Source organism: Macaca thibetana, chromosome 5, assembly GCF_024542745.1.
Source record: "Macaca thibetana thibetana isolate TM-01 chromosome 5, ASM2454274v1, whole genome shotgun sequence".
In the NCBI taxonomy this organism is placed as follows: domain Eukaryota; kingdom Metazoa; phylum Chordata; class Mammalia; order Primates; family Cercopithecidae; genus Macaca; species Macaca thibetana.
Genome location: NC_065582.1, coordinates 138331526 through 138346810, shown reverse-complemented (window position 1 = coordinate 138346810; position 15285 = coordinate 138331526). Strand labels below are relative to the sequence as shown.

Here is a 15285-nt window from a genome sequence, read left to right as displayed (position 1 = left end):
TCTGCGCTGTTCTTTTCATCTATTTCTTATTCCTCGGCAAATATCTCTCATAATGAGCCTCAGGCCAGCAAATCAGAAAAAGGGCATCGCATCAGATGTAATCTCTGTGACCTTTAGAAAACGGAACATCTGTCACGGGGTAGGCAGTTGGACCTGCCATCCTTGGTATTTGTTTTTTCCTGGGAAGGATTTGTGCCCCTCTGTCCTCTGGGATAGGCTCCTATTGGTATTCTTTCCACCCCCAGAGGTTCCTGGGTGGCAACAGCTGGGCTGATTGGAAACAGGTTTCCACCAGGGGGCACTGGAAGAAAGCAAGAGTGAGAAGCGCCCCTTCTCAGAACAGTTCCTAAGGTCACCTCTGAAGAGGACAAAGGAACAGATGTGAAGAGCTGTGGGGCCCAGGCTGCGCGGGAAGCAAAGCCGCTGTCGCTTCCTCGTGTCTAATGTTTTGAAGTTTACATCATCACCTCTAGTTCATCCCCTGGCATTTCCGATGTTGGGGTTTCGTTTTGAATCAGTGCCTTGAGTGAAATGCATTCCTACTGAATTTGGTCATCATAATAACTGGCACATGGCTAATGATTTGTATTTAAAAACATGGCTTGAAACTAGCTGTTTCAAGAGCTGCCTTAACCCAAAGACCAGGCTTGTCGACCAACCCAGGCACTCCAGATTGTGGTTTTAAGATGAGGAATGTCTGATACCGGCAGCTTTTGCAGTTGATGGGCTGTGGTGAGTCGGGAAGCCTTGAAAACTTGTAGTTTTGGAAAAATGGCTCTGGGTGACCAGAGCTGATTCTGTAAGTTTGCTGCAAAGTATCCCTTTTTTTTTTTCTTCCAGAAATTTACAGAAAGGCCAAACTTCCTCATTACTCTGCCATAAATGCCCACCACTACATCCATTTCTTTTCTTTTTTTTTTTTTCTTTTTTCTTTTTTTTTTTTTTTTTTTGAGACAGAGTCTCGCTCTGTCCCCCAGGCTGCAATGCAGTGGCGCTATCTCGACTCACTGCAACCTCTGCTCCCAGGTTCACGCCATTCTCCTGCCTCAGCCTCCTGAGTAGCTGGGAGTACAGGCGCCCGCCACCACACCCAGCTAATTTTTTTTTTTGTATTTTGAGTAGAGATGGCGTTTCACCGTGTTAGCCAGGATAGTCTCGATCTCCTGACCTCGTGATCTGCTGGCCTCGGCCTCCCAAAGTGCTGGGATTACAGGCGTGAACCACTGTGCCCGGCCCCACTACATCCATTTCTTAAGGGCCTTTTGAAGATAGGCACGTTTTAGCCACATTAACCCATGTTATCCGGGGAATGTGACACGTAACTAGCTTGGCTATAGCATGGATTTCTACCTCTGAACAGGAGTTAGAAAAGGCTTCCAAGTTGGAGTTAGACTTCTTGGTTTGGAGTTAGACACCAAACCAAGACCCCACACCAAGGAGAGGGGAAAATAATAAAATTGGGACATTGAGTTTTTCACGTAAATGTTTATTCAATTTAGAAACGTATCCTTTATTCTGAGTTTATAACCTTTATGCATTTGGGGTGTGAAGTGATCCTGTGTCTGTGTTTGCACGGGTGTACACTTTTTCTTTTGATACTAAAATGTCCATTCTTCTAAGTGATGGTCTCCAGAGATGTTAGTTTTTCTAAATGTAGGAATAAAATAAGTAATTTGTATTAGACCTCGACTGTTCTGTTTTTTTGACATTATACTGCCGGTGAGACCTTAAAGAAGGGAGGATAACTACTTTAGGTGAGTCATTGGCAACTAAGAGAAAACAAGTACCTAGCTAATGGGACAACAAACTGGTCAATTTGAGTGGAAGAGTGGTGCTTGACTCGTCTATGGCCTGAAGGGGTGCTGTGTGGGGCAAGGAGATTCTAGAAGCCTGGGAAGCTGGATGGGGGTCCCAGGCACCAGGGAAGATAATGGTTTCTGGGAGTAAAAGGTGCTATAAGGAAAGGCAGAATCTTCCTGAAGATGACCGCTCATCTGTTTCTCAGCTTCCGCCAGGGCAACCCCCCCAGGCACGGACAGCAGCCACCCAAACCCTTGTTTGGTCTATGAGGCAATTTTTCTTTCTTTCTCAGAAGAGGCTGATGTGAGTTGGACTTTACAGGCACCTTGCCCACAACCTCTCCCCTCCCCTACATCTCAAAACAGTATTTCCTAGAACACTGTTTTCTGTGAGCTCAAAGTTCATAACAAGCTCGCAGACATCACACCCAAGACATCGAGCCAGCTTGTGATGTGAAGAAGCGCTCGGCCACAAGGCGCACGGGCGTGGCTGGCACTGGGCCGGAAGCCATGCTGCTCACTGACCCTTGGTGGGCAGGAAGTGTGGGCGCTGCTGGCCTGAGGGGCTCCACAGAGGAGTAATGGGGGGATCTGCAGTAGTTACAAAAGGTGGCTGCAGTTATTACCAGACACTTGAGGCAGTGATGGAGTGGAAAACTGAAATGATTTAAAGACAAAAGAAAAGACACATCTAGTGTCCATTTTAATCTTGAGCCTATTTTTCAGAAAGGGCATCAAATTCCAGCCCCAGGCAGAAGGGTGGCCAAAGTGGCCAAATTCTTTTTTAATCTGCGGCTCCTCCTGCTTTTGTCACAGACTTAGTTATCTATTGTTGGAAACAAATTATTCTGAGACCTAATGACTTAAAACGTTTATCTGACACTTTCTGTGGGCCGGGAGTTCTGAAAGGGTTTAGCTGGGTGCCCGTGGCTCCAGATCTCTCAGGTAGTTGCAGTCAAGCTGGGCCCAACCAGAGCTGGAGAATACACTTCTAAGTGGATTCCATGGTGCCTCAGTTCCTCGTGATGGGGATTCTCTACGGGCTGCCTGAGAGTGCTCCCAACAAGGCAGCCAGCGATGCAGAAGGCAGAAAGCCTGAGATCGCAGGAATGGGAGCCGCAGCCTCTGTAACCTGGTCTCAGAGGTGACATTCCATCACCTTTACCATATTCTAATCACGAGAAGTGAGGTACTAGGTCCAATTCATACTCAAGGAGGAGGACTGCATAAGGGCCTGAATATCTGGAGGCAGATATCATCAGGCCATCTTAGAGGCTGCCTACCACAGCTACCCTTCTTATCTTCATATTCATAATAGTAATAATGGAAGGTGTTGACCTAACAAAGTTGGTCTGAGAATCAGATACAAAAAGGAGTAAGATAGGACTCCGAAAAGAGAGGCCCAAGAAAGGCGGTGTGACCAAAATGTCCTTACCTTACCCACAGATGCAGTTATCGAGATGAACCCAGAAACTTGCCTTTTAATAGCACCCAAGGCATGCTTCAGGCACACCAAGACTTAGAAACCACTCTTTCTACTAAGTTGTAAATAAAGAAAGGCAGAGAAATTAGGCAAACAGGGGAGCTAAGAGGTGAACTTTTTAAGCCCCCAGCTATTCTCCCTTGCCCTGCCCTTTAAATAACTCTCCTAGGCTGGATCTGTTCTCAGGGCAACTGTGAGTTGATGGAAATGCTGGCAATACCAAGTACATTTCACAAACTGAATCTCACTGGAGCAGTGCCCTGAAACCCCACTCCAAATCTCCCATCAGTATGATCAATATCCCACGCTCCACAATTATCTTCTCCTACCACATAGCAACCTTTGAAGCCAGACTTCTATGACAATGCTTAAAACAACAAACGTTTTTGGCAAATGCCCCTAACAAACACATAAACTTTTTTTTTTTTTTTTTTTTTAAGAGACAGGGTCTCACTTTGCCACCCAGATTGGAGTGGAGTGGTGCAGTCACAGCTTACTGCAACCTCAAACTCCTCGGCTTAAGCAATCTTCTTGGCTGGACCTTTTTTTTTTGATTAACAGTAATACATCTTGAGGCATCACTTAGCTGTCTCCTTGTCAACAGTAAACACTCATTGTTTTACCCAGCAGAAAATGTAGCCACATTCAGCTGCAATTGACAGTAGACAACAGGTGATTCTTATCATCAAATCAAATTAACAGACGCTGGAAAGGAGAGTGAGCTTTCATCAAAGCCATGCCAGAGAGAATAATCCTCAAAATACCCCGCCAATAGGTAGTCCCTTATTTAATCCCTTGGGCAATCAAATCCTTGTCTCAACCTTCACAATGATTTATTTTATATATAACCGAATCGTTCCTGCTGTAATTTACAGCATTTTCTTTAGTTCTGACCTTGACGGAAATAAAGAGCAGATGCTCACACAGCTTTTAACATTTAAAGATTCTTAAGTCACTGTTGAGCTTGTCTTGCCAGTGGGGGTGGCAGGGGACACAGGTTGCTGCTTTTTCGCTTTTTCTGCTTTGCTCTGCTTGGCCTATATTTCTGTTAACAGGAGCCTTGTTCTTATCTGCGTGAATGGAAGACTACGAGTTATTTTCAGGTCAGCACAACTGGAATAACGTGGTCTATTTATTTATTTATTTTTTTACAAAATCTACAAACAATTGTTGGCTCCTGTAAGGGGATTTGGCTTAAATAGATGACATTTAAAAATTACAATCATTTTTTCCTTAATGCCACCTAAAAGTCAGAAATGTAAAAACTTGACTTTTTTTAGCTGGCCTTTGATTGCTTTAATCTGATATGACTGAGCTTTGTTGAAGCTTGGTTCCATCATCATCTAGTATTAAAATCAAAGACAGTATTTTCCTTCCTTATCTGCAAAATAACGCCCTCTGAGTCTTAGAGATAAATTAACAAGTATTTCCAAAACTGAGCAACTCCCAAAATAAAGTTCTTAAAGCACCTCTTAGGTTTATTGTTTCTTTACATTTTGTTGCAAGGTGGCCAAAAAGGGAGTCGCCTGGGCAAAAGTTCTAGTTCTGGATTTTGTCCAGCATTTGTGGATCACGGTTGGCAGATTTATATGTATACAAATATACACATACACATACACACACTCCCTTTGAGAGCTTATTTATATATACAAACTTATATATGTGTGTACGTATGTGTGTGTGTATATATATATTTTTTATATATATATATTTAAGGCAAAAGGAAGAGCGCTTAAATCCCAAGTCTGGCAAGTCTCATGCTTGGCCAGGTGTGGTGGCTCACACCTGTAATCCCAGCACTTTGGGAGGCTGAGGTAAATCATTTGAGGTCAGGAGTTCGAGACCAGCCTGGCCAACATGGTGAAACCCTGTCTCTACTAAAAATAGAAAAATTAGCCAGGCATGGTGGCGTGCACCTGTAGTCCCAGCTACTCGGGAGGCTGAGGCAGGAGAACTGCTTGAACCCAGGAGGTGGAACTTACAGTGAGCTGAGATCACGCCATTGCACTCCAGCCTGGGTGACAGAGCAAGACTCTGTCTCAGAAAAAAAAAAGTCTCATGCTTAAATCCTGAGTGTGACAACCATGTGAGCTTTTGGTGAGATTTAAACTTTCAAAGGCACTATTTTCTTATTGGCTACATAAGAATAACAATTTTCACCTTGCCAGTTTGTAGTGAAGCTTTCAGATAATGAATATAAAGGAACTGGTATAGACCATGGCCCATGGTAGGTGCTCAATAAATACCTTTATAAAGAAACAAAGATATTGCAATTCTGATATGATGGCTGCCTTCTTATTTAGAAGACTATTCTGCTTGTTTTTCTTTTTATTCTAATTTCTTTGGATTTATAAGCATCCCCACGGCTCTTTCAAACCAAGGATCTTCACAGATAACAGCATCTAGGGAATCTTTCTCTGTTCTCCTAAAACTAGCACTTATTTTTAACGGTGGTCTTATATTCTATAAAAATATTAAAATAACATCTTCATATGTAATATTATATATGAGGGAAAGAGACATTTAAGCCAGTGTTCACACTCGACCATGTTCACACTCTTAACCATGTGGAGACTCATGACTTTGACTCTTATTTTTGCCTTTACTCAGGCTCTGACTGCAGGTAAGAATCAGTTTTGCCTAAATTTCAATTGCCTGGGAAAGGTCCTCAATAACGGATGTCTACACAAAATTGTGAATAAATACTCCTGTGAAAATAAGGGTAAGTCTATATGTTTACATGATAAACACAGTTGTGTTTTGACCTCTCTTCCTTTTGCCTTAAATATATTTATTTGTGTCTGTGTGTGTGTATTTATATATATATAAAGTTGCCAACTGTGATCCACCACTGCTGGAGCAAATCCAGAACTAGAATTTGGTCTCCTGGCCTTCAGCCCAAAGTTCATTACAGTCTCATTCTAAAAACAAGTACTTCACACTGATTGCATTTCTACACACACATATGTAGATTCCTGGACATTCTTTTGTTTTTCTTTCATTTATGTTCTCAATGCTGAACCTTTATTAGAATTACATCACCACTGTGGTTCTTTAAATAAGAAACAAAACTCTGTCACAACATCTGAGGAAATTACCTTTTAATGTTCCCAAGCTCTGTGCCTTAGAAAGAAAAACATCCTCTGCTGTTCAAGAAGAATAGGTCCAGAACAAGCCCCGAAAATAAATTGAGAAAGCTCATCTTACTCACAGGAGGAAAGGATCATGGCAGCCCCTTCTGCAGGGAGCACACAACAGTCTTCAGTTCTTCTGCGGTGCTCCACTCACAAAAACACATCTTTCAACTGAAATCATAGTTCACTCAAGATGTTTCTCACGGGCAGAGTTAACCCCACCTATTTTCCTGTTCTGAAAACCTCAGAAGAGTATAAATGACAACCAATGGCCTATATAAGAAAGCTCAGTAATCTCCATCCCAATCTCTGAGGGTGTCTGCTATTAGTCTCTCATCCCCAAAGGTGTGGGTGACTCGCAAACATCATTTTCAAGAAATCACAAAATTTTGGTAAAAGGCACCTTTAAAATCATCAAGTCAAACTGCCCTCTCTGGACTGGGAAGGAAATGGAGGCACAGACAGAATAAGGGACTTGCCCAAGGCCACACTCTGAGTGGCAGAAACAATTAGATTCTAGGCTCTGGAATATTGAGTTTAGAATGTTCCATCCTCCCACTCAGCAGACACTTTATTTGGGCGAAGTCAATCTAGTAATAACCCTAAAATATGATTGGGGGATGACTGAGAAATATAAAAACACCAACAATACAAAACACACTTGGGAGTTTCACTTCATCCCACTGGAAAGCATAACTAGTGTTAACTAATTAACAGAACAACTTTTTTTTTTTTTTTTTTTACATAAATTAACCCATTTATTATAGGCCAGTGATGTCTCAAAGAGTAGAGGAGCATCTACTGGTCTTTCAACTCCTTCAGTCTTCTGATGGCGGACTTTATCGTGACAGCGGAAGTGGTATTGTATGTCCAGGCACTGCCAGCCACTGTCTTCATGCAGGAAACACAGTGCCAGATCCCCACAGCTCATCTCTTCATCTTGGTTTTGCCACAGAAAGAGCAAGTATACTTGGTGTGCTGGCTGATTTCAATTTTCTTCACCATTTTCCGGAGAGAGGCCCCATAGCGGGTCCCGTATTTACTGACGATCCAACTTTCTTAGTACATTTGGCCATCTCGCCACAAACCAGGTCCGAGCCCAGAGAGCAACAGAACAACTTTAATGAAGACACAGCATATTCCCATTGCCCTTCCAATCTCCTGTTTAGATTAGGGTCTCCTTAGCATTCTGGGTGATGACTGTTATTTTTACTTCCCCTTCTGCCTTAGTTATGCTTTCGTATAAAAGCTTTTTTTTTTAAGTCTTAGTGAAAAATATTTAAAGTTTTTTGAAGGAAATGTTCACAAATGTTGCCAGGTACTATCTATCTTGTTTTCCCATAAAAAGCATACATTCCATTAGGGTAGGGACTCTTATCTTCTCCTCACTCTCTTTCATACCACCTAGTACTTCCCATAGCTCCTCAAGGTGAAAAAGGAAGTATGGGATGGGAGGAGGGAAGGAGGGAAGGTCAGGAAGGAAGGAGAAAAGGCTGATAGTGATAGTAAGGTAGAGTGTGCCAGGACCGACTCCTTGAATAAGCTACAAGTCAGTTAAAAGTTGTGCATGGTTAGCAACCAAAATGCCCATCAGTGATAGGCTGGATAAAGAAAATGTGGTAAATAATGCACCATGGAATACTATGCAGCCATACAGAATGAAATCATGTCCTTTGCAGGGACATGGATGGAGCTGGAAGCCTTTATCTTCAGCAAAGTAATGCAGGAACAGAAAACCAAACACCACATGTTCTCACTTATAAGTGGGAGCTGAACCATGAGAACACATGGACACAGGGAGGGGAACAACACACACTGGGGCCTCTTGGGGGAGGACAGACGAGGGGAGAGCATCAGGAAAAATAGCTAATGCATGCCAGGCTAATATCAGGAAATATATCAGGCTAATATCAGGAAAAATAACTAATGCATACCTAGGTGATGAGTTGATAGGTGCAGCAAACCACCATGGCACACGTTTACCTATGTAACAAACCTGCACATCCTACACATGTACCCTGGAACTTAAAAAAAAAGTTGTGCATGTTTTTGTCATGGGGGTATGGTTAAACAGGTAGATGAGAAGGAATGTGGCAGATTGTGATAAGGCTCAGAATAAGCAGTTTACTTTCTTCCATTACAAGGGGCACAGGAAAAGAAAAAACACAGCCTTCAGTGGATGGACTGCCTGCTGCACAGACTCTAGACTGGCCAGGATGAAATGAAATGGTTCTCCAGGGTCAAAGTGAAGGTGCTGCCCAGAGCAGCCAGTCTGTGTGTTCACCCAATGCTCCAGAGCAGACCATCGCAGCCTCCAGAGGAGACGGAACTCCTGAAGGGAAGGCACTGTGTCTTCCTCAGCTAGTTACCCCACCAATAGCAAGAATAACGTGTTGGGCAATAAACAGTCTCTGGGTGACTGATATAGTTTCTTTTCGCTGGCACTCACGTAACCAAGATAATTTCTTTTCCTTGGTGCTCACGAGGAAAAAAGGCAGGCCCTAACTCCATTGATGTCTTAGTAGAGCTTCTAAGGGTGAGAAATCCACACACAGAGTCTTGACAGCAGGGTCTCCTGTGAGGTACAACAGTCCTACCCATCCAGGAACCCAAGTCCAACCAGGCCTCCTAAAAAACGTGCGGGAGCCAGCTCAGAACACCATGCTCGCTGTTTCTCTTGGTAGCTTCCTGGATCCTCCACCACAACTTGGGGTGCTTCTGGGCCCTGCGTGAGGTGGGGGCAAACTTTGTTGTGAACGTCACCTGATCCTTCTGCCCTAGAGCCCAGCACTTCCAATTATAGTGCCTGTGCCCCAGGGAATATTCTTAAGGGTTAGAAGTAGATTACCTAGTTTAATTTTCCATCTGATTCTGATTAGCTGCGGCCACCATGGGCAGGATTACATAGCCAAATGCACGTGGTTAAGCTGGACAGGCATCCCCAGACACATTTACCTGAGTGAGGAGGGGGTGTTACTCATAGAAGAGTCTAGACTTTCTTCTCTTCAGGTATATTTGATGTTCAGGGGGAAATGAATTAACAGCTGTTAGGCACAGTCTCTAGTCCTAAGAAGGTGAGCTCATATACTACAGGATTAAAAGTTTCAATTAAAAGACAACTCGTGTTTCTTATAAATATATAACTTTATATATTACATATATTTACAATATATACAGCATACAAATATTGTTCATGTAATACTAAGAGCAGTCTTGAAAACTGAGATGTTTTCAAAACAAAAGATGGGTACTTATTTAGGTGGGTTCCTGATTTATCTAGAACCCAACTGTAGACAATGTCTCAGGCCCAGATTTCTGTAGAAGTCAAAGGGAAAAAGAAGGGTTGCTGGGTCATGACTCTAATACCCTTCCCCTTCCCAAATACCCTGGCCTTCAACTGGCATCAGCTAACATGGTCCCATGTGTGCACCCCTAAATGGCTAAACCCTGGGGCTATACACAGTGCCTGGTAAACAACTGTCACTCAAGTGCCTGAGGAATGAATAGAAATGAGTGATTTTAATCACCATTTCTAAGGCAACAGAGTGTTTCTAAGTGGAAACACTCTGGGAGATTCCGTCTAGAAACAAATTATTTATGTGTTTCCACTTTACAAGTAAAACCATCTACATGTCCAAGTGCTCAATAAATTAAAAGCCACAAAGTGCCCATCCTTCCTTGCACTTTGGAATCTGGGAGCCACTGGTTACATCACTTATCTTCCAAAAGTTTCTTCACATTCAACTAGTTCATCTATTGTGCGCAGCAGATCTTCAAAAGAAGGCCTTCCCTCTGGTTTCTACAATTAAAAGTCAAAGAGAAGCTGTAGGTTCCAGAATCCATTCCAAAAAACCTCTCACTGCTCCAACTCCTAAACATAGCGTATTACAGAGAGGCTTCACTGCTTTGGGACTGGGACATACAGGCATCTCCAGAGGGGTCTTGTCTCTACTCTAATCTACCCTGCATGTACTGCTGCTAGGCTAACCTTTCTAAGACACTGCTTTCACGTCTCTCTTCAAGAGACATGCCTGTGAAATCAAGTCCTGCAAATTTATAGGACCCTCTATAATCTGCCACTCCCCCACCCTCTTGTCACCCAATTTTATTCCCCACAAAATCCCTCACATGGGCTGTCTGTTAAATACGGCCACTATCTCCACTGTCGTGCACAAACATCGTGTTTATAACCACCTCCTTACCTTTGCTCAAGCTGTTCTCTCTCCCTTTAGCACCACTTCCTGCCCAGAATGTCTATGCCCATCCCAATCAACTCTTGGGGAGGCAGTACAGCCAGTGGTTGAGACCCTGGACTTTGGAGTCAGACAGGCCTATACTGCTCTGTAGTTAAGTGACCCCAGGCAAGCAGCAACCTCATGACCCTTAATCTTCTCATCTACAGAGTGGCACAAAGTGTCTCCACCTCAAAGTGTTGTTTTGAGAACTAAATCCAAAACACTAAGTATAGTGCTTGGTACATAATACATGTGAGCTAATGTTACTGTCTTTCAGAAGTCATTCGGTATCTAACCTCTTTTAGGAGGTGACATTTCAATACTTCCAAAGACCTCAGAAAGTTGAGGTTTAGAGAAAGAAACCAACTCTGGTAAAAAAATAATATTTCAACTCTACAAGTGACCCAGTGAAAAAAGAGCTACTTCTCCAGGTGTATTCCCCAAGTCCCTAGCTCAGGCAACGATGGAAGGAGTCCCACTTGCGAGTGAGGAAGCAGCCTGAATGCATCGAGGTAGTTATTAGCATTTTCCACATCTTTACATTCTTCTTCCCGTTATTCAGAATTTGAGTTGAGAGGGTTGGCTTCCTACCTAGAGCTTGAAATCACTATAAAGCACGCAGCACCTCACTAGGCTATAAAGACTGCATGTTGTCTAATTACCAAGCCCAATCCCTAAAAGATTCAAAAAGAAAGCCCACAAAAAATCTATACCTCCTGCCAACATCTCAGCATCACTTCATATACATAGTTGGATGCCAACTTCGGCTGGTAGAGTCGGTGGCCTCGAGTAACCATGGTTACCACTTCATAATTGGTATATTTTTCAAAGGGCATTCTGCCTTCTGTGAATACTTCCCACATTAAAACACCTGGAAAAGAATCAGGATTACCAAATGGATGTATCCACTTCCTCCTCAGGGCGGACGGACATGAGGAAACATGGACCATGGATCTTACCAAATGACCAGACATCTGATTTGCTGCTGAAGCGGCTGTAATTAAACACTTCAGGTGGACACCACTTCACAGGAAACTTAGCACCAGAAGAACTTGTATACTGATCATCCAGAACATACCTAGAGTAAGACACACCATGGGCTTACACCTCTGAAGAAAAATCTGCATTTTCTACTTGTTCTTTCATTTTTTTCCCCTTGCAATCAAAAACACAGTTGACTGAAGTCCAACAAGCATCCGGTTGAAGCTAAATGTTCACCTCAGTGGCCACACCTGGTGATTTCCAACTTCCTCTCAGCTTAATTTAAGTGCATGAGATGGATGCATCACCACATTACCATCTGCACTTTGATTTTTCTGTTTTTCTTTCTTTTTATAAGGCAATAGAGACAATGTATCATAAAATACTTTGCAAGCTTTTCTTTGTAAGCAATTCTGTTCTTTAAATAAAATTTTACCCACAGGCCCCATATGTAAAAAATCTAAAGCAGAGCTGCTCCAGAGGAAGTGGTATAAAGCATCTAGAAACACACATGCTTTCAGCCCTCACAATTCCACAGAGCACAATTTAAAACTATAGCATATGAAGATGGCAAATGCAAAAAACAAACAAACAAAAACACAACACAAAATGCCACATGTAAACAGTGGAGTATGCATTTATACATAACATCCCCACATACATACATGCACTCAAAACAATACTATATAACTTTTTTATTATTATTATTATTATTTTTTTTAATAACTTTTTTATGTGAACATACTATGTCCTTCTGGAAGAACATACAAAAACTGTAAACAGTGGCTAACTTTGGGGGAGAATCCTTGATTAGGGTTGGTAGATGAAAAGACTTCAGCCCTTTCTGTAAGCTGGGCAGCACATATTTACAAAAGGAATGTATTTCTGTATTATATGTGAGTATGCCATTAATTTCTAAAAGCTTCCATGAGAAAATTTTCAAAGAATTGCACAAACGTCCTTTGCTCTGTAGACAAAGATGATGACTCAGCACAAAGCCAGCTGCTGGCTGGCAGACAATGCCACTATGGGCTGGATCAAACTGTCAGCCAGGGGAGTCTGACTTTAGGGTATAAAGAGTGTTTTTGAGTGGTTGATACAAAAGTGCAGATTTTCTGAAAGCCTAACATATGAAGATTGAACATATGAAAGTGGCCGACAGCCTGCCAAATATATAGTATCTTTATATAAAAGCAAATAAAGAGCACTGGGTAATTAATATCCTAAGAGTTGGAAGTTCTGGTCCCATTTCTGACAGTAACAGTTTTCTAATCTCCCTGGACCTGAGTTTCCTTAGGAGTTAAACCTGGCCCTACATGGCCTGGTCCTTGCCTGCATTTATAAGCATTCCTGGCGCTGCCCGTTGGCCAGCTACCCTAGCGCTTTTTCCATTCCTTGAGCAGGCCAGACGTGTCCCAGACTTCAAGCTTTTTCACTTTTTCTTCCTACCTGAAATATTTTATCCTTTTATTTTCACCTATACTGGCTACTTCCTACCTTCTTGTCTCCAAACAAATCTCCCTATCGCAAAGAGGTCGTCCTGAACATCAGATCGAGTAGCCACCCTCACTCTTGCCCTGCATTGTCACTCGGCACCACCTCAAATTATCTGTATTACAGGGATCAGTCAACTTTTCTGTAAAGGGCCAGATAACACATATTTCAGATCTGGCAGGCCATACAGTCCCCAAGACAGCTACTCGACTCTGCATCTGTAGCGGGAAAGCAGTCACAGGTAACACCTAAATGAATGAGCGAGGCTATGTCTCAGTCACGCTATTTTTATGGACAGTGACATTGGAGTTTCAGATTTTTTTTACATGTCATAATATTCTTTTCATTTTTGCATCCATTTAAAAATGTGAAACCCAAATGAAGTGTGGGTCAGACTGACAGCCAGTTTACCAGTATCGACCCTGCTCAATCATGTAACTTTATCAGGTCTTCTGATTCACCTTCTTCCTGAATGTAAGCTGCGTGCGGGCAAGGACTTGTAGGTCTTATTCTCTAATGTGGTTCAGCCTATCATTATGCCTGGCGCGCAGCAGGCACCTGATTTTTTATGGGTGGATGTATGGATGAATCAATGGATAGACAGAGGAAGAAGCGACAAAAAATAAACTAAATACCTTTTAAAGGTATTTTATAATACTATTAAATTATAAAAATTAAGAGAAGAAAAACACTGCAGACATGGACATACTAAGAACCTCACCACCAAATATGTTTTTGTGAAAACAAAAGATTCTAGAAATCTAATCCACACCAGGAAATATAGTATATTTAACAGGCTATACTACCACCTAGTGGAGAGAACTACTAACATCACAATATATACTTATTTTAATCTGAGAATCAGTTAACAAGATTTCCTTTCTGCTTCGTCATTGCAAATTATTCCCACACTTATTAATTCCACCAAAAAAATGCAAACATCACCTAAAACCACATATACTTGGACATACCTGGCCATTCCAAAATCAGATACTTTTACAACTCCCGCCTCACTTACTAGACAATTTCTGGCAGCCTGGAAAACAACATTATGATGGTATATTAGTTTAAAAATTCCACCATTTAAGTAGGAAAATATAAGTTCTGTTCATATTAAATTTAGTGTAACCTAGTCAACATTTGCAGAGAGTGGAAATGTCCTTTAATAAGTTGTTTTTACCCCTATGGAAGTATTTCCATTGTGTATTTGAAAAAATGAATAGAAAGGCAGGTCAGAAAGTCATATTGCAATAAGGCATTATTGCATAATCTTTACCAATTGTCTTTTTTTTTTTTTCTTTTTTTGAGACAGGGTCTGCCTCTGTCGCCCAGGCTGGAGTGCAGTGGCGCAATCTTGGCTCACTGCAACCTCCGCCTCCCAAGTTCAAGTGATTCTTCTGCCCCAGCCTCCAGAATAGCTGGGATTACAGGCACCTATCATCACACCCAGCTAATTACTGTATTTTTAGTAGAGACGGGGTTTTACCATTGTGGCCAGGCTAGTCTTGAACTCCTGCCCTCATCCATCTGCCTCGGCCTCCCCCAGTGTTAGGATTATAGGTGTGAGCCACCACACTGGCCAACTGTCATTCTTAAACAAGGGCTAATAGAAGAGTCAACTCACTTTTCTCCCTCCCAGACCTGTTCTTATTAAACTATCCAATTTTCTTACTGACAATGAGAACATCTCTTGAAGTCCTTAATCCAGTTCTCACTGGATTAATCCAGTTCTCACAATGATGGGTGACCAATCTCTTATCCAATATTTCTGCTCAGTGATTGGTCATCTCATCCCAGTCAAAGAACAGGCTGGGTGCAGTGGCTCACGCCTGTAATCCCAACATTTTGGGAGGCTGAGGCGGGTGGAAAACTTGAGGTCAAGAGTTTGAGACCAGCCTGGCCAACATGACAAAACCCCGTCTCTACTAAAAATAGAAAAAAATTTGCCAAGTGTAGTGGTACACAACTGTAGCCCCAGCTACCTGGGACCGGAGGCAGAATTGCTTGAACCTGGGAGGCGGACGTTACAATGAGCAGAGATCATGCCACTGCACTCTAGCCTGGGCGACAGAGCAAGACTCGGTCTCCAAAAGAACAGCTATGTGTGAATACAGTTCGCTTTTTCATTTATGTTCCCAGTATATTATAACATGATGTAC

General features: G+C 42.3%; 2 protein-coding genes and 1 pseudogene across 6 annotated transcripts in view; all 3 read right to left on the bottom strand.

Moving 5' to 3' along the window:
- The window catches only part of TXK (TXK tyrosine kinase), a 72769-nt gene extending 65637 nt beyond the window's left edge, over positions 1 to 7132 (bottom strand). For both annotated transcript variants that reach the window (XR_007725636.1, XM_050790151.1), the window contains exon 1: positions 6494 to 7132. Coding sequence is in view for 1 of the 2 variants with exons in the window: in XM_050790151.1 (XP_050646108.1) it covers positions 6494 to 6509 (16 nt within the window). In the remaining variant the exon portion in view is untranslated. The remainder of the gene's footprint in view (positions 1 to 6493) is intronic.
- An 82-nt stretch (positions 7133 to 7214) lies between these two features.
- On the bottom strand, positions 7215 to 8431 carry LOC126954582 (60S ribosomal protein L37a-like; annotated as a pseudogene). The gene has a single exon (XR_007725641.1). The product of XR_007725641.1 is annotated as a 60S ribosomal protein L37a-like (transcript).
- A 1105-nt stretch (positions 8432 to 9536) lies between these two features.
- TEC (tec protein tyrosine kinase) overlaps positions 9537 to 15285 on the bottom strand; it is a 137290-nt gene continuing 131541 nt past the window's right edge. For all 3 annotated transcript variants that reach the window (XM_050790138.1, XM_050790140.1, XM_050790139.1), the window contains 4 exons: positions 14098 to 14162; positions 11611 to 11729; positions 11365 to 11522; positions 9537 to 10215 (listed from right to left, as the gene is read on the bottom strand). In XM_050790138.1, the coding sequence (XP_050646095.1) occupies positions 10132 to 10215; positions 11365 to 11522; positions 11611 to 11729; positions 14098 to 14162 (426 nt within the window). In that variant the 3' untranslated portion in view covers positions 9537 to 10131. The remainder of the gene's footprint in view (positions 10216 to 11364; positions 11523 to 11610; positions 11730 to 14097; positions 14163 to 15285) is intronic.